Here is a 26584-nt window from a genome sequence, read left to right as displayed (position 1 = left end):
CACAAAAGTTAGCCTACACGAGCTAAAAACGTGTATATTGTATATTTTATACTGCTTATAATTTCAATCAAAACTGGTTAAAAAGTGTTCAATAACTTTTAAACAAATTAAGCTAAACCGATAGGAAGAGCAGTTTTTAAGATAAGACAAAGTAGTGGTTGTTCCTTGCAATCAAGAAAAATTGTTACTCTGGCTTTCATATCAAATTTCTTTCTAAAGTCTCTTGTCTTGAGGAATGGAAGTTTGAAAGTTTTAAATAACCCTCACTTTTCAAATTATATACACGACTGAATATTGAAAAAATTATCAGATTTTAAGCTTTTGTAATCACACTCTATATCCTTCTCTATAAACGAGGGCAAATGGATTGCTCAAATCACCAAAAAGAATAGACCTGCTTTGATTCAATATCTTTACTGCTGGGCGAAACAAAGTTCTCGGAAGCTCTCTTAGAAGGCAAACTGTACAAAGTTATAACAAATCAATTTGAGCAACTAATTTCTTTAAAGCCTTGACTTTTGTTAAGAGAATGCGAGTTACTTTGCTAATGCTATTCGCATTGATATTATTGCTATTCATCTTCTAGCTCACTGTACAACGTTACAGTGTCTTGCCTAAAAAAAAAACAGCCGTCTTATGTCACGCCGTCAAGTCTTCTCCCGAGAAACGTCTGAAACTCGATGTGCATTTTGTTTGTTTATAGTGGTCAGGTTGTTCGTAATCCAGGTTTAAGAGTTGATGGAGCTTTAAAGTTTTCTTTCGTGGGTAAAGTATTTTCTTTGCTTAATTTTAGAGGATTTAGAGCTTGTAAGCCGTCGTCAAAAGATGAGAGAAAAAATATGGCTGAAGTTTATAAATGGGTAACACTAATTTTGGACTAGCTTGGTCATGCTTTGAACAACCAGGCCATGGTTAAGTTTTACTGTAGGTAATCATGTCGGGAAGTAATATCCCGCTTGGCACTACAAGAGACAATGATCTAAGCCTCTTGCCAATACTATTCAACTGAAGCTAACTGAAACATACACATGCTATGACCGGATTAGTCAGTACTGCAATATCGGGCAAAACAAATCCCCGGATGAAATAAGTAGTAGATATAATAGGAGCCGCAATTCTTTAATTGAATGAGGAATGATATGTCGCAACAGGCAAACTTATTAATGCAGACGTTTCTTGTGACTGTACCCTCAGCCACTGTAGGATGACCACCACTCAACCACATAGGAAAGGTTGCATCACAACGGTCCATTGGTGGACATGTGGTCACCATTTTTGTACCTGCAGCTCCTTGGAAGCGATACCAGCCATTGAGTGTGTTGTCACATTTTTCGTTTACTGTTACGTAGTCATGTTTTCTTTCTGCATCTGTCAGATTTTGGTAATATTGCCAGTGACATACATCAACTAAAGGAAATACACAAATGTGTAAATAAATATGTGATAAACACAGAAGACATTTGACATATGCAGTCTTGTGTTTCGTAGTCATATCTTCTTTCCGCGTCTGTGTTAGTTCTTACATATGTCAACTAAAAAAAACAAACAAAGTAGTACGTAAATAACCCTCCCCTTATCCGTAGATACCTCTGTCGTGCTGTGTCGTTGGGTGTTACTTGTAGTTTGAATACAGTCACTTCATATATTTTGTTCAATTTTACATCACTTTATTACATCCGGTCATGCACAAACATTTCTATATGATTTGTCTTTGTTTCCATTTTTCCTGGGAACAAGGTTGTTAAAAGATCTCGCCACCGAAATATAGCTTCTACAATAGGTATTAATTACCACCTTTTTGTCTGTTTATACGAAAAAATCTTCATATTTACATTTGAAATTTCCAGTTCAAATGTTGTTGGGTAACCTGTATGTAAGCCATAGCTGAATAAATTTGTCCTTCATGCGATGATAGATATCGACTCTAAGTGCGAGAACATCGCAATCAGCGCCAGTGTTTCTCCACTAAGGTGTGTTTACTCTCTGGCATTGGATAAACCGCTGGAGGAATACCATGTGGGATACTTTAACCAACTATGTAGTAGATTCTAACTTCATATGGGTTATTTATTATTTTTTTCCTGATACATGCCTACTTGTTAAATAAGATTCTTAAATCTGGCAAACCGTACGTACATAACGACAAATAAAGTTTTTAACTGTAGCTAATTAAAACAGAATATAACATATCCATACTGATGATAAAAACTTTGTTGCACCTTCACAATTAAGACCGTTTTTTATAAATCCGTCTTTGCACTGGCAGTTGTACGATCCATCCGTATTCTTACACTTAGAGTTGGCAACAGCATTACATGGGTCGACCTGTGCAGCACACTCATCGATGTCTAAAAACAAAGGGATCTAAGTGTTACTATTTCAATGTCACAATGGATGGTTAAGTGTCCCAATACGAGCATAAAAGGGAATTCTGGGGGAAATAAACTGCTTGTTACGAAGGAAAATAAATAGAATTGGCGCCTTAAATCCACTCCAAAGTTTTCACATTTCTAAAATGATTACACGGCATATAGAAACACCTTTAGCAAATACATTTTATTAGAGAAACTTTCAGTGATATCAACCACACAATACTGCCATCTGGCGATCGATTTTAGGCGTTTCAGCCCTATTACTTGCATCTGGTATTACCTGCTGTCATCTACAGCGATTATCTCATTCACACTGTTCCAGTAAAGTCTAGTGCGCAGCTGCAGTTGAATTCGCTCACTCGTCTAAGTAAAATATTTGTCTTCACTTTCAAATAACTCTTCGCATTATTTCTCCTCCACCTGGCCACAGAAGGTGTAAAATCGGCCCTGAAGCCATACCCATCCGCTCAATTCCCCATCTGTCCCCCCTTCACCAGATTGGAGGTTGTGACCATGGAACTACATGCCCTAGTGTGTTTAGCATGTGTAACTTTGGGTCGTGTCTCCGGTTAAAGGCAAACTTTTACAAGAAAATATGCAGTAAAGAAGGAATTAAAACATTTCTGCTGGAAAAGTAAAAAAGATGAAAGTTTCACAGCAACTCGTAAAAAAGGTTTCTTTTGGTCTCCTCGTGGCAATAATAGTCAAAGACGATTGACTTTCTCTTTTTTTCCCTTTTCCAGTGGCTGTCAATTTCTAGGAAATACACCTTTTGATTGGCTCCCAATCGTTTGTGAACATTGCTGTTGTATTATTTACACGAACTGCTACCTGTTTGACATTGTGTGCCATTAAATCCTGGTGCACAGCTGCAGTTGAATCCGTTCACTCGGTCTGTGCAGGTCCCGTTGTTCTTACAGGGATGACTTGCACAGTCATCGATATCTGTTTTAGAAGATAAGATTGAAAGGATTAAAATGCAATTGCTTATGTTGTTACATTTGACGGAGCCCGGCCCGGAGCAAATAGGCAAAAGAGATCAGTAACTAAGTAACTTTTAAAATTTTTGCTTTTTCTAAAGAAAAACAAAACATCTTTATCAGATATCCATCATTATCATAATCCAGTCAGGGAATGGCAACGGATCTCCTCCGTGAAATATCTCTGTTCCACAAACAATTTCTTGCTGGGTAGGAATCTTCTGGTTCTGACCACCCGCTGTCAGTTGCACGAGGAAGATAGAGCCTGTTTGACTGTTAATTATTAGTCGAGAGAAGATAGCAGACCTGAAACCCATCTTTGTAGCTCTCGGCTTCATGACCTTCATAAATGCTATTGCTGTTTTAACTCTAAACAAATAGTTTTGCGCAGATGGAGCCCGATTGGGTTTTAAAGCTGGGCTTCTTCTTTATGAAGAGCATCTCATAAATTAAACAGTCTATGTCCATGTCTTGAACGTTATTTTCGCTATGGGAACGTTTATTGCCGGAAGGGTTTATTAAGACTGACAGTGCTGGTTAGATTACATTAATAGAAAGGTAAAATAACTTAAATGTAAAAGCTCGTAAAAAATTGATTTAGCGCCAAGGTTGTACGCATCGCAAATATGCCTTATTTTATAGAATACAGAGTCTCTAATCATAGAAACAGCCTGGAAGTTGAGGCATTTTATAGCGCGTAGATGAGACTTGTTACAAGAGGTTTGAAAATAATAAATCGAGGTAAAACCCCGAACGTCTAGTTACCTAGTTTAGACATGTCACAACGAGCCAGGACTACCTCGCCAGGTTTAATTGAATCGAACCAGTAATTACCGCTGACTGCATCTTCTCCTTCACTCGTCCTGATCTCGGGGCACGACTCAGCTGGCAACTCGGGAACGGATCCAAGGGGAACTAAAAATAGAAAAATCAAAAACATTGTTTTTTTTTGTTGGCGCTTTTCTGTGATTACTAAACACCACTATTGTTAAGCTCTCTTGACGAAAAACTGCGGGCGTTGTTCGTAGTCGTCGGGATGCAATGAGATTCTGGGCACGCCTGTATACGACACAATTACTCTCCTCAAAAAAAGATAGAGATCAATTGTTCAAAGAAGAACAATACCTCTTTTCCTGAATCGTTTAATATAGAAGCGATCGCTGTCCGGAACAAAATCTTCCGGTCTGGCTTCTTTGGTGCGGTTGTTCAACTCACATATGCCTTGGCTGATGACGTAGTTAAAGCTTTGACATCTGACATCATCATCACACTTGTCTAAACAATTAAGCGGCCAGATTCCGGTCTTCTCCACCATGAAGGTATGTCCTTTTAGCATCATGCCACGGATGGAATATTCGCCTCGAATTATACACTGCTGAGCGTCCAGTTTATAAAACATCTGAGACATCAGAAGCACCGTGATGGCCGTACTTATGCCAGCTTCTGAAACTGTCATATGGAGAGAAAAATATCGAGTCTTGCATAATATGTTTCTTGAACCGTACATAAAAAATTAACTGTTAGATGCAAGCGGCCATCTCGCTCTCTTATAGCTGAGTATCAATGAGCAGAAATACCTGTGAATGGCAGCGACACAAAACGCCACCCCTTATTACACAGTGTTGGTTGTAAGCAATCTTGTAAGGTCTGTAAGCAATCTCGAAATAAATTTTAAAAAACTACAAAATAATCTTGAATCAGGCAATAGTCTTTACTTGAAATGTATTCGTCGAATTCTAGGCCTATACAAGCAAAGAGATAATAAAATAGACACACCAAAAGAATCTAGAATATCTTAAACAGAAGGGAGGTGCTGCCTCCGTTAGACAATCTCACTGATAACGCTCTGTATCTAGGGAGCGGCTGCTGAGGGAACGCTTTGTCAATCATTGAAATTTACGTCAATTTGTGAGAAAAAGCGGTGAAAAACTCAGGCCGCGTCCACACTACAATGGAGAAATTTGAAAACACGGCTATCTTTCTAAGGTTAGGCCTGCCGTCTCCTCTAGTCCGTCAGGAAAACGCTCTTCAAACTGGAGGAATTTGAAAACACGGCTATCTTTCTATGGTTAGGCCTACCGTCTCCGCTGGCCCGTCATGAAAGCTCTTCAAACAGGAGGAATTTGAAAACACGGCTATCTTTCTATGTCATGAAAACGCTCTTGAAACACGAGGAATTTGAAAACACGGCTATCTTTCTATGGTTAGGCCTACCGTCTCCGCTAATCCGTCACGAAAACGCTCTTCAAACTGGAGGAATTTGAAAACGTTGGCTTGCGTCTTAGTCTGGACGAGAAACATTTTGGGTTAGGGTTCCTCGGTTTTGTTAAAGTTTGGACAAAAGGTAGGATATTGAACGCGCACGTTACATTCTATAGCCCAGCATGCGATTGTTATAAATTAAAAGTTAGTTAATTAAACGCCACTCCAGCAACTGAATTTAAGTTTATTCTTGTGGCAAACAGATTGTCCGCTTCCAATTTTTCCATACTCTAGAAAAAAATATGTATTATCAGTCGTCAAGTGACCGTAACAAGACAAATACGTCTATCGTTATTTTTCCGAAGACGTTTAATATTGTGTTTCGAAAAAAAAAAAAAATCTTGTGTTTCCATGGTATTTTCCGTGTTTTCTAACTTTGTTTTGGTATAGTAGAAAATTTAAAGGAAAAATTACGTTGTTTTCCCGTCAATTATTTTTTTTGCTCAAGGTGGCTCCTGATTAAGTCAGCCTAAATATTGAATAAACATCAGTATGTCAAGACGTCATTGCAACTTAGAGCTTAGCTTATCTTCAAATTTAAAAAAGAACAGGAATATTTGATGAAAGGAAGGATACTGGAGATTATATTGTGCAGCCATGGTTAAAAGTTAGTTAAACGCCATTCAAAAAACTGATTTGAATTAAGCTGAAAACGCCGACTTGCGTCTTAGTTTGGACCGGAAACATTTTGAAAACAGAGCTTTTCGAAAGCGATGACATCGCGATAATCAAGTGAATTCCCTGCCAAAGTTTTTCTCAAACACACGCCCAAAACGACCGGTGATTGTTGCATTTTCCAAATTTTTCCAGCGTAGCGTGGAAGAAAACATTTGCTACGTTTTCAGACGTGGTCTGTTGAATTAATAATCTGTAACGCTGTTTCTTTTTTTTTTTTTTTTTTTTCTGGAAAAGAGCTGGTTAAATTTATTCACGCAACACCTTCACTTTTTTTTTGTGTTTGCTTTCTTCAATTCACTGAAGCCGATATCGCTCACTTAGACAAAAAGTAGACGAAAAAGTTCAACAAATACACAGAAAGAAAGAAAACAACGAAAACAGTCGGATTCGCTCGCTCAAGAGAAAACCGCATACTGGCCTTCAAACAGGAACGTACGTAAACAACAAAGATATTTTCTGCATAATTTGACTTAATTGAGGGGTTTTAATGATGACATACGGTAATTTCCTACGGTGAAGAAAATGGGGTATTTCAAACCCACCTGTTACTGGTAATAAGTTCTTTATTAATCGTCGAGTGCTTTCGAGCGCGTAAGAAGTCGTTCAGTCTTATTTCAGACTACAGGAATCAAGGGATAATTACCTTTGTATTAGAAGACTGAACCGAAAAAAACTGTTACACAACCTATGGGCATAAAGTTCATATTTATGCTGATGATTAAATTCAGATAATATATTTTTTAACAACAGCATTACATATAGTAGGAGATGTTTGTTAGACTATAACAAGAAGCCCGCATTTCGATTATTTGCCGTTTGAACTCCAACCTTTCCTTCCCTTTGAAGATGTTTGAAAGATCTGTCCTCAAAGATCACACAAAATGCAAAGCAATGGGTGTCAGATTAACTACTTTGCCGATTTTAGTAACGAAAAATGCGCGCACCATCATCCTTTTTAGGCGATATGATACAAACTAGACACATTTTACAGATCTCTTTTCCCATCTAGTGAGAAAATAGCTGGTTTTGATATTCCAGCTTCCTCTTCGTCTTTATTTATGGGCTGACAGAGAATTATTTTGAAGAACGTAATGATGCTATAAGATGGCATTGCTGTAACGAAAACGTGCTTGACATGTCCAATTCAGGGAGTGTTACACTAGACAACGCCTCGTGCAAATTGCCTCGTAGATGCGCAACAAAATTGTGAGACAAATTACAAATAAATTCCGGGAAATTTATTCAAATGTTATTTCTGGAACACTTAGCGATGCATTAAGAACTTGAAATCTCCTTAAAAATGGTAGTCTGCAAAAACAGCCGTCCTTCTTCGTTCGCGGTTCGAGTGGCGTTTCGCGAAACGCCACTCGGGCCGGGAGCGAGGAAGGATGGCTGTTTTTCGCAAGCTAAATAGTCGATTGCTTTGTTATTAATATTCATGATTTTATACAAGGAAGACGTTGTTTGTATTTTTTTTATGATCGACAGGACGCAAAGGATAATTACCTTCATAGCAGAAGATTAAAGCGAAAAGCTTAGGCACAACACATCAGCAAAAGTTCAAATTTATGTTCATAATTAAGAGCATCACAAGTAGTGGACGATTGTTACGACTATAACAAGAAAGCCTGCATTTTTGTTCACAAAGTTCACACAAAACACGAAGCAATGAGTCAATTACCTTGACTATTTTTTGAACTAAAATGCAGCATCATCTTTCTTTAGGCGATATAATACAAACTACACGCGCCTTTTACAGATCCCTTTTTCCATCTAGTGAGAAAATAGCTGGTTTTGAGATTCCTTCATCTTCGTCTCTATTTAGATGCTGACAGAGAATCATTTTTAAGAACGTAGCGAAGCTATAAGATAAATGCATGTAGCAATTTGTCGGCCGGCGTTTTGTAAAGAATTATGCGTCGGCAATCGTACCAAAAGCGAGCTCAGTCAATTGACCCTATGGCGCTGTTACACTGGGTTTTATCAAGCAACCTGTCTCGCAATTTTGTTTTGACAAAAACTTGCCCGATGTGGCAATATATCGCAGGTTTTTGAAAGGGATTCAAAAAACCTGCAACATGGTTGTCCGAATTTACAATGTTGCGTTGAAAATCGTCTCGTGACGGAATTAATTTCTACTTTTTGAAATGATTGCCCTAACTGGCAAACGTCGCAAGTCATGTTCATTTTAGGGAGTGTCACATCTGACCACGTCTAGTGCAAATTGCCTCTTGGATGCTCAACGCAATTGGAAGGCAAATTACAAATAAATTCCGGTAAAGTTATTGAAATGTTATTTCTAAAAAACTTAACGCATCGAGAACTTGAAATCTCCTTGAAAATGTTGTTTTGTTTTGTTTGTTCGTTTGTTTGTTTTTATCTCAAAACCTGTTTCAGTATTTTCTCAGGCAAAAACTATCCTCAATTAAATACCGAAGATTGCTAAATATAGAAAGCTTCCACGAAAGACAAGGAAACCAAAAATGACTGAACTGCAAGTTTTAGATCGAAAGAGAAGATTAGTTTTCCAAATTCATCATCAAAAAGTTTGAACCAAATAAGAACATTTATATTTTTCCATGGGTCTTATCTTTTGCACTCTTCGCGCATCGTCAATTAAGGACCGAAATTACTCTCGCAAAAGAGGCAGACAGGAGATAAAAATGTTACATAAAATACTCAGTTATTTTTCTTCGTTTTTGTGAGTGATTAATGAAATAAGTTTTATTCGAGAAAATATTAACGTGAAATGCTCGGCGGAGGGCAGCATGTAACAAACTTGCGACCGACAAACCCGTTGCGCTTGGATTCCTGATCAAATTCGAAATTTAAAAATGTCAGCTTTCATGAAGAGGGGAAAATCGGAGTACCCCGGAAAAAAGCCAACGAGATTAAGAGAAAGAGCCAACAACAAACTCAACCCTCTTATGAGGCAGAGTTCGTGATAAGAACCCGGAAAATTGGTGGGTGTTAGGATACACAATTTCAGGGTGTATAAAACGGCAATTAAAGAGTATAAATTAAAATGTAAGGACAGTTTTGAACTCACCCTCCGAGTGCGTCGGACGAAACATTATTAAAATCCATGACAAAAAAACAACGAGACCAAAAACATTCATTTTTAAAGTGCAACGGATGTCTTCAGTTCCCAAGGCCTGTGGAAAATATCAAAATAATATTGAGACTGGAGATGAGTAGCCGAAATAACGCCTCCTTAGGAGTCAACGCTGTGTAATGAAGGATGGTGTGTTTTGTCTCTGTGGGTGGCAAACGTGCCAGATGTGAGAGATCAACCATTCAAAGCTGTTTCTGCGCATGCCAGTTTGACTCCTCCTGCAATTACTAAGACTTCCCGTTCAAATTACGCTCGTATAATGCAAGCTAAATATTTCGATCAGCGGTTTTGTCAACTACGCTTCCATCTTGCGCGCCTGTTTATAGGTGAATATGTTCTTAAATGAAATAAACGTTCCAAACTCATATTTTTAACAATCACATAGTTAAAAAAAAGATAGAATTTCCAGGACATTTTCAGTGTTCCTCATCTTTGTTTTGTTTTTATTGAGTATTGAACATTGTGTAGTTGTTTCTCTCTTGAGTTATGTGTTTTTTTTTTGTTCAAGTTGGTTTGTGATGAAGCCTAAATTGGAATACAAAACCATTTATACATTCCTCGGTTTTGTTAAAGTCTGGACAAAGGGTAGGATGTTGAACGCGCACGTTACATTCTACGGCTCAGCATGCGATTGTTATAAATTAAAAGTTAGTTAATTAAACGCCACTCCAGCAACTGAATTTAAATTGATTCCTGTGACAAACAGATTGTCCGGGTCTAATTTTGCCATACTCCAGAAAAATATATATTATCAGTCGTCAAGTGACCGTAACAAGACAAATACGACTATCTTTATTTTTCCGAAGACGTTTTATTTTGTGTTTCGAAAATAAAAACCAATCATGTTTTTTTGAAAGTTTTTTAAAAACCTACTGTTTCCATGGTATTCTCCGTGTTTTCTACCTTTGTTTTGGTATAGTTGAAAATTTAAACACAAACTTTCGTTGTTTTCCCGTGAAAGTGTTTTTTTTTTTTTTTTTTTTTTTTGCTCAAGGTGGCTTCTGACTGAGTTAGCCTGAATATTGAATAAATATCAGTATGTCAAGACGTCATTGCAACTTCGAGCTTAGCTTATCTTCAAATTTAAATAAGAAGAGGAAGTTTTGATGAAAGGAAGGATACTGAAGATTATATTCTGTAGCCACACATAAGATGGTTAAAAGTTAGTTAAAAGCCATTCAAAAAACTGAATTTTAACTATGCTTCAGTTTTCAGGCGTCAAGTTAAGTCACTCCTCGTGCGCAGCCAGTCCGAGTCGGCCAACTGCGCGTTAAAATAAAAAATCCCAAGGGCTCAAAAGAAAGGAGGTAGAGTTTGATTCCTTCTATCAAAGACAAAGGCTTTTTTTATAATCTTACTAAGCACAAGGAAATGGTTCTGAAGAAAGTTTGAAAATAGACGTGTTTATTATAGTGTGTTCACAGACGCTCTATTTTGGCTTGAGTAAAGTGTTAACCGCGGGGGATTTGAGTAAAGCCCGAACTCAAGGAGCTCGAAGGGTTGGTCCAGGGAAAAGATATTCCCGCCCTTGCATCGCTCGCGCGCTCGAGGAAAAGTAATTCGTAGCAAAGAGATTAACGTCTTTTGCCAGACTATGGTTTGACTGAGAAAGGACAAGGCCCGAAACATCTGCTATAGCCATCGCTTTTAATTTGGCATTGTGTTATTAATATTTACAACTTTTTAACTGTTAACTGTGCCACGCAGCAACTGATCCTTTTGGATTACAAATATTTACGTTTTTAACGACACGACTTATTTAAAATAATTAAATGGCTGGATACCGCCACAGTAGTACCACGTCCTTTAAAAATACAGCTCGACATCTTTACCAAAAGAAAAGGCAGTGGCTTTAAAAAGCTCTAAAACTTATCTTATCAGGAAAACAAAAACGATTCGTGCAGACGGTCTGCTATAATAAACAGCAGGTGTGGAAACAGCCAATCGCGTGACATTTTCGAGAAACACCCGGAAGATATCCTGATTCCCGTCCCTTAACAGGCCGCCTAAAATTTCTAGTTTTTGCCATAATTATGAGAACCTAGTTAATGGAAAAATGACAAAGTCAGTCATAAGAAGTCTCATGCCTGTTACTAGAGTAGTTTTTGAGTTTTCTGCCTTTGAGCATATCCATTTTAGAAGACCGCATTAAGCCGGCTTTGAGCTTTTTGACTATCTTCGTATAAAATAATATTCTGTTGATTGAAGATAAGCTATGAGCAGGGGCGGGGCAGAAGACTCCTGAAATTTGCGTATCTGGATCATCCACCAAAAAGTGACGTCACATCCGGTTTAAACTGTGCCGCGCAGCTCCTTTCACAACGCGAAAAAATGGCGTTTCGATTGGGGAAGATTTTCCTCCATTTGCAAACCATCAGGTTCGTGTCCTTTCTTACTGAGGATAGAAAGATGTTGCAGGCACATTTCTTCGACTTTTTAAGCAAAACTTTGGGCCAAAGAGAACAGTTTAGTATTGTTTTGAAGGAAAATAACGGAGAGCCTTCTGTCATCGAATGGCGGATTTTAAACATTTGCAAAACTTGTGTTGTTCCAACTTTTGGTTCTTATTGTTCGTGATTTGGTGATAACACTAAGTGCAATAGCCTATAATGTTAACAATAACCTGGATGAAGTATTGCTGGCCACAGTTTGCACTGTGTACTACGGGAACATGTTTAAGAGAAGCTGTTTTTTTCCAAAAGTGAACACAGTTGAAGCTCTGTATCCACGTGAGTGTGGTGGAAAATCCTACACTCAAGGTTAGTATCCATTTCCGTATCTCTTGTTGAATACTTCTCTTTCTCTGTAAGAAATAATCTATGTTGAGAGCTAGAGTTCATTGTAAATGCGTGCTTTGGAGATATCAGATTTCCCCGAAAAGATCAACAAAGGGGTGAAGCAGTCCAGATGAGACTTTCCTTTAGTCATCCAGTGGTTAATTGTATATTCCTCTGTATTGTCTGAACTGCAATGCCGACCTGGGGATCAACTTCTTTGGGCAGTTCAAAAAGAGGGGATTGGCCTGTTTAGGGTTAGCTCCCAATGGTATGGTATATCCTTACCTCTTAACTTTACCCCCGCTTTTGACAGGTACCCTGCCAAGATAGAAAATACGTGACGTCACATCTTAATGCCCCATCCGGTTGAGGCGACCTCGTTCCCAGGGTCCTCTCTCTACCTCGAGAGTTAGAGAGAGGACCCTGGGAATGATGTTGCGGTGAAAGCGCGATATCATCGTAAATATGGCGGATGAAGTGTCTCGCAAGATAAGACATTTTGGTGTTTTTCTGTTTTTCTGTTTTTATCTGCTCTTCTGTGGCTTGGTCTTATATTGCGGTAAGTAAGATTTAGTCCTTCAAATTGAAAAGGAACTTCCAGAATAATGTAAGAAGACGGAAGCGTTTTTAGAAGGTGGATTTGAGCACATGGCAATAATATTTAACATTTCATTGGGGCTTCAATGCCAAGTTGGTTTTCATTACAAATAGCGCCCAAGAGCAAATAGCTGTTCATATTTTTGAATCCAGTTGAAAGCTAAATTCTAGGGCTTTCATTAAAGTTTTCAACAGGAGATCGAGCAACTGGTTTCCACAGGTAGACAAAACTTCTTTGTTTGAAAGAAAAACTTTCCTCTGAGATGTTCAAACCAGGTAGGCAAAATCATCCTCACATGTAGCCGGTCAATTTGCCCAGTGCTTGGCCCATAATGAAACTCCCTGTTAATTGTTGATGTTATCCTTCTAATCAAATTATTACAAATCCATGAATCTGATAATCCTGCATTATGATTGGCTACCCCAGCAGGCAAAATGGCACTCTCTTGCCAGTGGGGGATTTATGCACTGTGTCCCACAAGATAAAATTGTTCCTTATCACATATAGTAACTCATATACTTACCTAATGTGTTCGGTGAATATTGCTGAATATTGGCCTTGTTCTTTGTTGTATGCTTATAGACCTTGACTCTGTTTTGTATATGTAATAGGACTACATGCTGTCCAGTTTGGAAATAATTGGATGAAAAAAATTCCGAGGACAGCCAAAATTGGACGAGGCCGCAGGCCAAGTCCAATTTGGCTTTCAGAGGAATTTTTTGAATCCAATTATTTCCAAATTGGACAAGCATGTAGTCCTGTTACTTATTGATTATATAGCTTGTGACGTAATACAGCTTTGCAAGGAAAACTACAGCAACTGTCTCTAAAGAAAAACAGACTGGGCCCTCGATCTTCCAAAACTTGGGAAAGCTTCGAAAATATCTGGTGATCCTCGGAGATCGCCGGAGATTGTCACAAGTCTTCAGAAATCCTGGGAGGTGTTTGGGTGAACTTCGGAAATCTTTGGGTGATCTTCGGAAATCTTCGGAAGTGTTCAGGCAATCTTCGAAATTACACAAGTGATCTTTGGAAATCTTCGGAGATGTTCGGCTGATATTCGGAAATCCTTGGAAAAGGTTGGACGATCTTCGGAAGTCTTTGGAATTATTCGGGTGATCTTCAGAATTCTTCGGAAGTGTTCGGGGGATCTTCGGAAATCTTCGGGAGTGTTCGGGTGATCTTCGGAAATCTTCGGAAGGTTTCGTGTGGCCTTCGAAAATCTTCGGAAGGTTAATAGCTTAATTTCATTGGTTGAGACAAACTGTCCTATTTTTTCCCAAAGTGGACAGTTTCTGCATTTTTACTCAAAGTCCTTGTTGAAAACTGTCCAAATTAAATCCCAAATTGGACAGTTTCCAGAAATTAGAGGATAATAGCTGTGCTGACAATACTGGATTAACTGACTGCTATATAATTAGGTTCATAAATATGCCAAAATACAGCTTGACCAATATTCAGTCATCTTGACCTCATGCTTGGTCAATAAGCCATATGGAATTGAATTGTGGAGCACAATTCAGGATGTAATAGCGTGAATGTAATTTAAGTCGGACAAGCATTCAGAACAAGGTTGATTACTAATAACCCCATCAGTAACAAAGTCTGTAGTACAAACTTCTTTTAAGTAAAAACACTCGGTAGTGTTTTCGATAAATTTTTAACACTGTAGGAAACATTGAGAATAAAGCCAGTAAAGCACAAGTTAGTGGTGTGTGAATTCAAGTACAAAATTTAGTTGTGACAGGATATACAATTGGACACCCAAGTGACTGGGCAATGAATGATGAGTTATTTGATATAGCTACAGTCAAACATCGATTATCCAGACTTGTTGGGACTAGACGAAATAGTCTGGATAATCGAGGGTCTGGATAATCGCAAATATGAATAAAGCCAAAATATGAATATTAATGAAGAACAAAACTTTTTAAATAAAGCAACATTTAACTGTGAAACACTTTCACAAATCGTTTGGAAAACAATATCGTCTACTGTACATCTTGATCCACTCAACACTTAGCCAATCAGAATTCATTCAAGTGTTCTTCATTAGTTACAGTATATTGCGTGCGAACACTGCTTTTGCTCTTTAAAAGCAAAACAAACTCAATTTTGACTGCACTTTTCAATGCTGTAGTTTTCAAAAGAATATTGCTATGGATTTTGATCATGACTAATAAATATTCATGACAAAATTGGGACTAGAGAGAAAGTCTGGATAATCAAGAAATCCGGATAATCGAGGTATAGATAACCGAGGTTCGACTGTAAAATAATTCCTATATCGCAGAGTACAAAACAGATGATATGTGTATGTAGAGTACAACATTAAAGTTTGTGTAGTCACTCAGACTTAAATTATATATGTCAAATGAATGTATGTAATGCAGTTGCTTAATAGTCACCTCATACATGTACATTGTTTGTTCCCACAGAATGAAACACATCAAACTGAAACTCACTTGTTTGGAGCCTAGATTTTCATTACAGGACATGATGAAATCAACATGGAAACTACTATTGGTAGGCAAGTGATAGCAAAAGCTATTAAAGCAGCTTTTCAAAATATAATGAGTTTTATCTTCAAAACAAAGCCACACAAAAAGAGCTTTCTTTAAATAAATGTAGAATGATTCAAAGAGGAGAATATTATGATAAAGGGACCCAATGGATATGTTAAGATAAAACAACACTGATTTAGATATGTAGATATGCAAGGGATAAATGAATTATTTTCTGAGTGACAGGCTGTCTGTAGGTGTTGGGACTGCAGTGCAATGCAGTGGATAAACTGGAGTGCATGTTTCTGTGGGCTTACTGATCATTAAGTTATTGGTCCATATACAATTAAAAATATGTTATTAAAAATACATTTGACATAAAATAATGTTAAAGCACACATCACATCATACCAAAAGTTGTAAAATGTCTGTTTTGTTTGGACTTCAACCTATGCAAACATCAGGCAAAAATCATGATTCTTGTGCTTACTACTGTAAGTATCCTGTGATGCTTTGTGTATTTTCTTTGCTAATGGACTTTGCAAAATGGCATCACAGAGGGTCCACTGACTATACTTAAAAAATCACCATGTAACCAGCACATCTGACATTTTCCTATGAAAACAGCAAAAAGCTGAAAAAACTTGAGAAATTTCACCTTTTGACTTTTTAGGGAGAAGTGAAATAAAACAAAATTGACTTAAATGATACCCATGAGAAATCCTAAAAATACTCCACCTTATCTGGAGAGTTGGAGTGGTTATAAATATTATTATTTTTGCTACCTGCACAAGGACAAATAACACTATGCAGACAAAAATGAAATAAAGTGGCTACTGGTTGTTTCAATGTTGCTCAGCTATTTCAAGAATCTTTTGTTCCATGTTTGTGTCTACATATAACCTAGCCGTGCTGCTTATACTGTTGTTGATGAATGTTTATTTGTGGGAAGAGGGACCCAAATTAATTTCTTTAAGTATAATTAAACTTCCTTGACCATTTAGCTTCATGTTATTTAGTTATAACATTTGTTATTGTGGAAACTGAGGAAACACGGTGATCTATATGTAATGGTCAGTACACTGGACTGCATATGAAGCAGTCTTTGGTTTGTTTTTGGGCAAGACACTTAACTCTCAGTGCCTCTCCACCCAGGTGTGCAATTGGTACTTGGTGAATTCAATGCTGGGGGTACCCCTACCTGTACATGGACTAGCATCTTATCGAGGGGGTGGGGGAGGGGGAGGGGGAGAGAAGTGCTTTTTATCACTTTACATGTACAGTATGCTTCAAAAAATAGCATAAGCTGCTGCAGTGTTTTGGATCACTTAGCCTGACATAGATTCTACTTAAGCTTCACTGTCAAACCTTTCCCCTAGTAGGGTTGAAACTTTAAAAAAAGCTGATGACTCATTTTCAATTGTGTAGTTTGTAAAACTTAAGAGATGAAGGCTGTCATAAACATTTCCTGTTTCTTACTACATGTAGATTCAAAACAGAGCAGCAACAATGAAGGCTAATGACGAGGCATTTGATGTGCTGAGACTCAATATTAGGAGAAAGTATCACATTGAAACATCAGATTCCATATAAGTAAGTCACAATTTCTTTGTGTTTGGTTTCATGTACTACGAATGACACAATGTTGGTGGGATTATTATTTAAACTGATGTTATGTGGCCATTCTACACCTTAGCCCTTTGGGCTAGGGTGTACAAAAATTTCTTAAGACTGCAATACCTGGGCTGCTGTTATTAAGGAGTATTCTTTTGTGGGAGGAGAGATGCAGTAATCTAATGTTAAGCACACTGGACTGCAGATCAAGGAATCTGAGTTTGAGTCAACTGGTAGGGTCTCCGCATTGTTTTCTTGGGCAAGACACTTAACTCTCACAATACCTCTCTCCACCCAGGTGTACAAATGAGTTCTAGGTGAACTTAATACTGAGTGATAACCCTTTGACAGACTAGTATCCCATGGGGGAGTAGTTCATAAACACTCATTATCTCTCATGTCTCAGAGACTGGGATAAGCTGTAGTGGTTTGCATCACTTGGCCTGATGCAGACTTAACCTTAGCTTCTTTGTCAAACCTTGCCCTTGTAGGGTTCAGACTGCTAAAAATCAACTGTGTAGTTCTGTGAAACAGACAGACTCGCATCCCATTGGAGTAGAACCACTCAAGATCATCTAATGCGGCAGAGACTGGGATAAGCTGTGGTGGGTTAGATCACTTGGTCTGATGAAGACTTTACCTTACAACTGTACATGTACCTTCATAGTCCAAACTCACCCTAGTAGGGTTAAAACCTTAAAAATCTGATTACTTATTTTTGATTCTGTAATTTGTAAAACTTAAATGGTAACCGTTATTACAGTTCCCATTTCTTACTAGATACAATTCATAACAACCAGAAGGCTGTGTGCTGAGAAAGATCCATATTGCAGCAGTAGATCCCATATCAGGTGAGACTTGGTGTTTCTTTGTGTTTTGTTGCAGAAGTTATCAGTTACTCAATTTTGCATGTAGCTGTGTCAAGAATAATGGAACATGATGCAGGCAGAAAATTAAAACAAATAGAGATGTTATTGTTTCACTGTTCAGCTACTGCATTGCACTGTGTTCTTGGACATGACTCACTTGTAACTCTCACAGTGCCCCCCTTTCACCCAATCATATACAAATAGATACTGGTTGAATTTCATACTGGGCCTAACCCTGCAACAGACAAGCATCTCATTTGAAGGTGGTGGGAAGGGGCGAGTAGAAAGACTCCTTATCAGTTGATGCTACAGAAACTGGGATAAGGTGTGGTAGTTTGGATCACTTGGCCTGATGCAGACTTTACCTTACCTTCATCATCGCAACTCCCCCTAGTAGGGTTGAAACTTTAGAAATTTGATTCATGACTAATTTTTAATTGTGTAGTTTGTAAAACATACAGTAATAGATCGAGGAATTCTGTAAAGGTTAGAACATTTGCAGTTTAAATTCTCACTAGATAAAAAAACAGAAAAGCAAGGAAAAGAGCTCTATGTTGAGACTCTAGAGGAGAAAGAATCAAATTGAGACATTGGATCCCTTAGTAGGTCAGACACAATTTCTTTTATGTCTGGTATCATCTACTAGAAATAATAATAATGAGCACAAATTAGGCAGAAAATTAAAATGAATATAGATCAATCGATTGTCTCACAATTGTTCAGCTATTTCAACAAATTGTTGTTATGTGTTTGCATAACTTAGTCTTTCAGGGGTAAGGTGTTCCCTAAGACTACAATGGCAGGGGTATTAATTGTTGTTATGAGGATTGTTTTGTGGGAGGAAGGACACAGTGGTTTAATTACATGGTTAGTGTACTGGACTACAAGTCAAGCGATCTGGGTTTAAACCAATGGTTAGGGTCTCTGCACTGTGTTCTTGAGCAAGACACGTTACTCTCACACTACCTCTTTCCACCTAGGTGTACAAATGGGTACTGGGTGAATTTAATACTGGATGCTAACCCTGTGACACTAGTATCCCATCCAAGTGGAAGCTGCGGTGATTTGCATCACTTGGCCTGATGCAGACTTAACCTTACCTTCATTGTCAAAATTTACCCCTACAGGGTTAAAAATAATATTATGTAAAAAATGTGGTTTACTTTTAATTGTGTTGTTTTTGAAGAGATGGAGGTTGTCACAAAGGTTAAAACATTTCTTGTTTCTAACTAGATGCAGAAAAAGAAAAGGAAAAATAAAAGCTTTGCTGGGGCTCAAGAGGAAAAAGAATCAATTTGAGACATTAGATTCCTTTTAAGGTGGGTCACATGTAGGTTTTTAATCACTTGGTAGTACCTTTACTAGGAATAACTTTACACAATACAAGCAAAGAACTTATTTGAACACAGATGTTATTTCACTGTTAAGATATTTCAAGAAACCTTTGTTATATGGCTAAATGGATGCCCTAGCCCTTCAGGGTTAGGTTATACAAACATTCAGTAAGGACCTATAATAATTGATCTTTTTGAGCCATTGCTAGGGAAAATTAGTTGTCTTATAACCTGCCCATTTTTTGGTTAGTTCAGAGTTATTTCATTTGTTTTAACCTTTTCATGATCCGTAACATCAGTGATGATGTCATCAAGCCAGGCCCATGATCATGTGACTAATTCCAAAAATGCAAAGGCCTCTAGGCATATTACTCTATCGAGATTTTTTCATTGATTTAATATTTTGATTTAAATCCTCATTTCGCTGTGATTTTGTTTCATTTCTACATGTATAAGGTTAGATTTTGACAGAGATTCAAGGTATTGAAAAATCTGCAATATTTTCTAAAACCGGAAGTGTCGCCAATATCTACCGGAAGTAGCCTTATAGCGCGTGCGCAGTTCCCTCTATCAGGGGCACTTTGATAACTTCAAACGAAGCACACAAAAGCCACACGAAGATAACTCTTCTTTTGCGCGTGTTTTTCTGTTTTTCTCTTATTTTGATTTTGTTTGACTGTACTTTTGTGAAACACATAGAAAAAAACGTCTAAACTGTAACTGAATTTAAAAGCTATGGAACTGTTTTAATTTCCCAGGCTCAGGCACTGGAAGTGAAATTTCACTTCCTCAGCAACGCGCGCGAAGGCGCGCCTAAATCGGTTGTTGGGCCCCTTAAAGGGCCCTAGTCAGCCACACCTTTGTTTTTGTTTACATGCTAGAGTTTGGCTGTTTTATTTTATTCGGAGCATGTCGAAACGAAGGAAATCACTGTGAAACTACTGCAGATAATTAAACGTCCTTTTAGGAACGCAACTTACAGTAAAGCTACATGTATAAGATTTCGCTTCACCATGCAATATCAACAATTTCGATGACATCGAAAATAGCGGAGGCTGACTAGTGTCCGAGGTACTGTTGTCGATGATTATTCAAATTTCCAGACAATAGGTCTAATTGGATCAACAACCAATTGCTTTCCGGTTCATGTATCAATGCTTCCTTAGCTATTAAGTCTCGTGTGTGATAAGCTTAAAATTTCTCCTGACATTCTCAAACATAATCATGAAGAAACAGTGAAGAGGATATACATGCCGAGAGTAATCTCAAAAAGGAATTGTCTAGATAGATCAAAACCAGTACGGAGAATTTGTTTTTTGACTAAGAACTCTGAATAAGGACAAAGCAATGAGAAGAAAGGTTATGAACTTGACTATATTGTCTTGATATTTCACCAAATTCTTAGAATGAATTAGTCTATTAAGCACGCATAAATTATTCCTCAGGAAGAAAATGCAAAAATTAATATTGCTCGTTTAGTCAGGAACATTTTTTGCCGTTGGAAGTAAAGGTTAATTTTAGAATGCTATATTTTGGCCGGTGCCATTTATTTCGTGTTGCTGCTTGTCCGCGTTTTAAGTTGTTCTTGATATCATTATGTAAACTCCGTGTATTTCTATGATGATGATAAAACCAAACGAGTGCATTCCCAATGAGAGAATTAAACTGTAAACTCAAGTCCAGAATACACTTCATGTATATTTTGTTCTTTGGGTGTCAGTATACCCATTGTTAATTGGACGTTTTATTTATCTTTCTTTCAGCCTGCCATCTCAAGTGTACGTGCAGCGACATTAACATGGAAAGAAACAAAGCAAAGCAAAGAACTTCGTTTAGATGTTTCTTCAGTGGATCGCGTTTTAAATGTAAGGTAGATTTACCAGACAAAGTTTATCTCGATTGAGTTTCTTGCGACAAGATTGTTAAGGCGGAGCTGGTATTAGTGATTTTACAATATAAAACTCAAGAGTCAAAAGAAGGCATTGGAATTACTCTCAAATTGTCTGGTATCTAAAAATAGAGTAGTGGTAGTCAAGAGTTAACATTGTAAGATAATGGTTTGACACTAACTATTTTTTTTTTATGTTTTGTTCAAGACGTTTCGGCTGGTGCTCGAGCCTTCATCAGTTGAAATACTAACGTTAGTACGCGTGATTCAAAAAACTGTACGTCGAACGCGCGCGGAGGAAAATTCCGCGTGAAGTTTCAAGAAAACGTAGCGCGAGACTTATGCGCGTGCCAAAGACTTGTAGACTTCTGGGATGGCGATGTGGTCATTTCCAGTTTGCGGATCCTTTATTGAAATCCAGGGCCGGGTTGTTCGAAAGCCGGTTAACGCTAACCCAGGATTAAAAGTTAACCGAAGTATTTATTTTTCTTGCTTAAAAATGTTTTTTACTGCTTACGTTTTGTGTAGTTTGAGCTTAGTCAAACTCAAAACTGAAGGACAAACAGTATAAACAGAAAACCTCACCGAAAAGTTACAAAACTCAAATCAAAATTCGCGCTAATCCTGGGTTAGCTTAATCGGGTTTTGAACAACCCGGCCCAGGCTTCCAAGAAGAGACTGTGAACAGTTTGTTCCCGCGACCGAAAGCTCAAGAAAAGGTTGACCGGCCACAATCTGGCACAGTGTACAAAATCAGCTGCACCAGCTGCAGTTTGTATACTACGGTCAAACTGAACGATCACTGAAAACTCGGATTACAGAACACAAAAGGGCTGTTTCTATGTTCGACCATGGCTCCAAGATCTCCTGCCATGTCCTCGAAAACAACCACAAAATAAATGAGGGAAATGTCAGAGTTGTTCGACACGAGGCCAACTTTCACGAGCGACTCTTCTTGGAAGCCTGGATGTCAATGAAGAATCCGCAATCTGGAAATGACCACATCGCCATCCCAGAAGTCTACAAGTACAAGTCTTTAACACGCGCGTAAGTCAACGTTGTCGATCCACTGAAAATTTTTCCTGAAATCATTTCGACCAAAATGATGGCTACCCAGGGTAGGTATTGAAAAATATATATCAGTCATTCGAAACAATCCTTACAACGAAAGCTTCAAATATACTGCCACCTCGCGAAATTTCTATCTCTTCTTTCGTTCGCCGGGTCGTCATACCATCCCTCTTCGCCATTAGGCCATTTCCTCTCCTGAAAAGAAGAAAATAATGAGAAACATTAGCTTTTTCTCGGGTCAAATTCATTTCCAAGATACACCATTACTACCAGGGCGAGCAGCGACCAAAGCTCGTATGAACCGACTGCACGTGGTAACGGTTTTCAATTTTCCAGGAGCAACACGCAACGAGAAGAACAGAAAATATCAAACAAATTCAGTTCAAACATCTTACAAACTTGTCTAAAATTATTTCTTATTAACCCTTTACTGAAACGTTTCTTCCCAGCCTTTGCAAAACTGTGGCTATCTGGTTTACGGTACGAAGCAATGTGCAGCTCGAAAAATTCAGAAAATTGCGAGCGAAGAATTGTTTCGTTCGGTGAAGAGCAGCAAGATTAAAACATGTTCTCACCATTAATATTTTGAATCTTCAATCTCGTCCTGCGTTATCTTCTTCAAAGGAAGAACATGGCCAGATCCGACATCACCAGGAGTACATAAATCCACGTCTTCACAATATGACCAAGTATTTGGTTTGAGTGCAAATTTCACAAGTAGTCATGAATATTGATTACAAACTTGAACCAATCACTGACAAAAATGTCACCGCATATTTTCACGGACTTAAATTCTTACGCAAGACTATTGTGTCACTTCAAAACTATCAATTTCACTCTAGAAATTTGCATTCTTAGGCTTTGTTAAGACAGTAATACGTAAAAGTAAATACCTTTGTAAAGACTGATTCACGTGGCCATCATATTTCGTTAAATAAAGGTAGCTGAGTTATTGATCGATTTTTGAAGGCTTTTAAATTATCCCCTTGTGTGATGTTTGATATTTGTATAGCTTTATTACTTTTAAGTGTTGTCATTTAATGAAGGGAGCCACTGGAAATCATGGTTCCCTTGTGAGTTCCCACTTACTTACCCTTTGCATTCGCATCCCAGACAGCTTTTAATCGTTCTTTTCACCTTGCACTCCCATGTGTATTTCATCCTATCTTTCTCTTTCTGTTTCTCCGTCTAATCCCTGCGCTTTACCCTACACACAAAGTCGTTCATTCATCTGTGGGTCTCCCTCACTTATGGTGTGTTTCGTAACGTGTTTGGTCGTCCTTTACGTCGTGACCTCCCTAGGCCTGTTATGCGCTTCACGTGCGTTGCCGTGGATTTTCCTGCGTTCGGCTACGCATTTCCTTGTGCTTTAAGCTATACACATCCCCGAGTTCCTTGCTATATATGTCACCCATACTTTGCTGTGGGTTTTCCAATACCTTTGCTTATGTCTTACACCGTGGGTTTCCACTGGCATTTCGTCATCTGTTCCCTATGCATGCTTCGCGTCCATAAACTTTGCGTCCTGCCTATTTCCCGTGCGTTTCGCTATACGTTGTTCCATGCGTTCCTCCATACGCAACCCGGGGCCTTCCCCTTCGGTTTCCTAGTGATCTCTGTGCATTCACTGTGGGTCCCCCATGTGCTTTCTCATTCGTTACATTCGTTCATTGTGCGAATCGTTTAATTCATCTCGACGCGCGCTCCCAGTGTTTCCTCGTGTTTTTGGTTGATTTTTCCTTTCGTTTTTCAATGAATTCCTTGATGGTTTTCCGGAGGGTCCCTGCAATATTCGCCATACCTTACTTGTTTGTGACACCGCGCGTTTCATATACGCTCAATGGTACATTTCTTTGTACATTACTCTACACGTTTCTTGTTCATTCGACGTGGTTTTCCTTCCGTTTCCCCTTTCGGTTTTGTTTTCTCTGGCCCTCCCCTGTGCGTTCCGACATACGTAACGTGTGCGTTCTTTCATGGTTTCTCAGTGGGTTCTCCTCTACGTTAGCCTTGCACTTGCAGTCCCACATGCATGTAATAGTCTGTAACTGTGTGATCCCTCCGCATTTTCTTTAACATCTGATGTGATTCTCCATATAGCTCCCTTTATAATTTGCGTGCGTTCCGTAGGCGACTCCGTGTCTTCCCCCGGGGTTCCCGATCGGGTCTCCTCCAGTACCATAGCCGTACATTGTTGACCCTTGCGTTCCCTCATAAATTTACTCGCGATGTCCCCCTCCCCCGGTATACCTTCCCTAATATCCCTTATATATTTCGTCGCTGCCTGTTCCCAGGGTGTCTCATATTTGATCTAGCTTGTCATTGAAGTAACTGAATATTTTAGAGTCTTTAACTAAATCGTCGAAGTACTCGACAAAAGGCCTAGCTGAATGTTTTACAAGGCTTCGGTACCGCAGTAGCGAGCACCTTAATATCAGTCTGGAGGCGCACAGGCTCTCCCCACTCCCTACGCTTCCTTCCGCGTAGTTTACCCCTGCACCTGCGTGGAAGGGCTCGAACAAAAGAAAAAATAAACAGCAGTGCATGTTTTGAAGTGTAACTTTAATCATCAACTAGAAAAATCATTCAATCCAGTTTCGGCTCTCGTTGTCACGCAAAAATACGCTGTTGTGTGACAGAGGGCCACAACCGGTCACAGTTGTCTCGCGAATCGATTCTCTGGTTGTCCTTGTATAACAAGGTTGCATGGAACAACCATGGGGTCGCCTGTTTCTGTTGTTGTCGCAGAAATTGTGATGCAACACGTGGAGGAACGCGCCCTTGCAACTTGCCAACAAACGATACCGCTTTGGTTACGCAACGTTGACGACACCTTTACCGCCGTTCACAAAGACGAAATTGACGATTTTCACGACCACCTAAGAAGGGTGCGTAAGGGGGGGTCCGAAAACCGCAAAACCGCGTAAAAAAACGTAAAAAACCGCAATACCGCGTGGAAATTTACCAAAATACCGAAACCGTAGTTACAAATGTGCTACGGTACCGCCATCATTACTTCTAGTTCGCCATCCATTAGAAATAGGACCCTATTTAGTTTGATAAAAGTGTAGGTTAATGTTAATCAACGTATGATCATCGCACTCATAAAATAATACTGTAATATTATAACTGATCTTATCATCACGCGCTCTGACGAGTATCGATGACTTTTATGACTCCGTACTGAAAAGGTCAATCATTGACACACGTCCGTGGCACTGACTTCGTTATGCTGCTGTGGAACTAATATAAGAGCGCTCGCGCACGCACGAATACTGCTGAGTTACCCAATTGAAAAAAATTCGATGTTTACGACTTCAGCACTGGAAACCACTCGAATGTTACACAACGCAAGCTTTCCTCGAGTTTTTTTTTGGTGAAAATTCGTCAAGATGATAGTTTTCAAGGTCAAATATCCCGAATACGAGTTCGGAACACCCATTTTATGTCGCAATTCGACTGAATCAACCTTAAATTTCATTTAAAATATTTCCAAGAAGAATTTTGAGTAACCCGAAGACAACGAGGTTAGCCCCATGAAGTGTTCAGTAAAGCAAACGATTGTTGAAGCGTCGTAACTCTCCCGAAGCGAGTTCTTGCTCCTAGAAGAAACGTCGCCGAGCTTCCAATCTCTTCTTTAAGTAACATCATCTCGTCCCGACCATCCTCATAACCACTTCTTCTTGCTCGGCAGACATTGTCCCGCACGAGGCCACGGCAAATACTGTAAGAAAATCTGAGCGAAAGATTCCCAGCCCGGAAAGTGAACAAGGTCGACGTATCATTGGATAAAATGGTTAATCATACCAATTATTAACTGGAAAAAGTGGAAATTACAAACAACAAGGCTTGCTTACACAACAATGGTCCCTTGCAAAACATAAACAAGAGATCAAAAGTCATCGATCCGAGTAATAACTGTCATAACTGGAAAGCGGAGACGGCTGCAGACTCTTTTTTACCGATTACCGCGATCCAACATTTATGAAAACCGCAAACCACTTAGTCTTATAAAACCGCAATACCGCAGTTTAAAATAAAGATTTCCGTAAAACCGCACCAAAAATAACGCAAAACCGCATCACCGCAAACCCTTACGCCCCCCTCACCTAACGAACAGAACGCCGACATCCAGTTTACTAAGGAGATCGAGGAAAATGGAAAACTTCCTTTTCTAGACTGTTTGGTAAGCCGTGACAATTAAAACTGCGAACGACAGTGTACAGAAAACCGACGCATACCGACAGATTACTTGACGAATCATCCTACAACCCGACTTCACACAAAGCCACGAGACGAACGCAACTAGTTTGTGACACACCGGACAGCTTACTTGACGAAAACAGTACCTTGAACGGGTTTTTCACAAAAACAACTACAACGCTGACTTTGTTAGACGAAATATTTACCGACCTACTGGAGCGAACAGGAACCCAACGCCTGTTACTACAGTGAATATACCTTACATTAAGGGCACTTCTGAGACCATCTCACGGATCCTACAGCCCTACAACATCCGTGT

The 26584-nt window shown here is 38.9% G+C and overlaps 1 protein-coding gene and 1 long non-coding RNA gene across 2 annotated transcripts; one reads left to right on the top strand and one right to left on the bottom strand.

The window, feature by feature from the left end:
• Positions 1–327: 327 nt before the first annotated feature.
• Positions 328–15377, bottom strand: LOC145494152 (uncharacterized). The gene is made up of 6 exons (XM_081473615.1): positions 15191–15377; positions 4478–4801; positions 4118–4267; positions 2220–2348; positions 1189–1407; positions 328–461 (listed from the first exon to the last, which is right to left on the bottom strand). Exons 2-6 carry the CDS (start codon positions 4758–4760, stop codon positions 328–330), a joined length of 915 nt encoding a protein of 304 aa, XP_081329741.1. The 5' UTR covers positions 4761–4801; positions 15191–15377.
• A 1522-nt stretch (positions 15378–16899) lies between these two features.
• Positions 16900–20954, top strand: LOC145495957 (uncharacterized). The gene is made up of 4 exons (XR_014050507.1): positions 16900–17751; positions 18288–18375; positions 19003–19088; positions 20867–20954. It is a non-coding gene; the product is annotated as an uncharacterized LOC145495957 (long non-coding RNA).
• The last annotated feature ends 5630 nt before the right edge of the window (positions 20955–26584 follow it).

This window comes from Orbicella franksi, chromosome 8, assembly GCF_964199315.1.
Source record: "Orbicella franksi chromosome 8, jaOrbFran1.1, whole genome shotgun sequence".
Classification (NCBI taxonomy): Eukaryota; Metazoa; Cnidaria; class Anthozoa; order Scleractinia; family Merulinidae; genus Orbicella; species Orbicella franksi.
The sequence above is the reverse complement of the archived record's forward strand: the minus strand, read 5'-3'. Positions and strand labels throughout refer to the sequence as shown.

What these genes read in the sequence shown, in the direction of transcription:
- LOC145494152 (XM_081473615.1), bottom strand. Translation starts at nt 4,760, where the DNA reads ATGTCTCAGATGTTTTATAAACTGGACGCTCAGCAGTGTATAATTCGA. An exon ending in AAACGGTCTTAATTGTGAAG is followed by an intron (nt 1,408 to 2,219) that starts GTGCAACAAAGT and finishes TATTTCCTTTAG; the next exon opens with TTGATGTATGTCACTGGCAA. An exon ending in TCATCCTACAGTGGCTGAGG is followed by an intron (nt 462 to 1,188) that starts GTACAGTCACAA and finishes AACTTTGTACAG; the next exon opens with TTTGCCTTCTAAGAGAGCTT.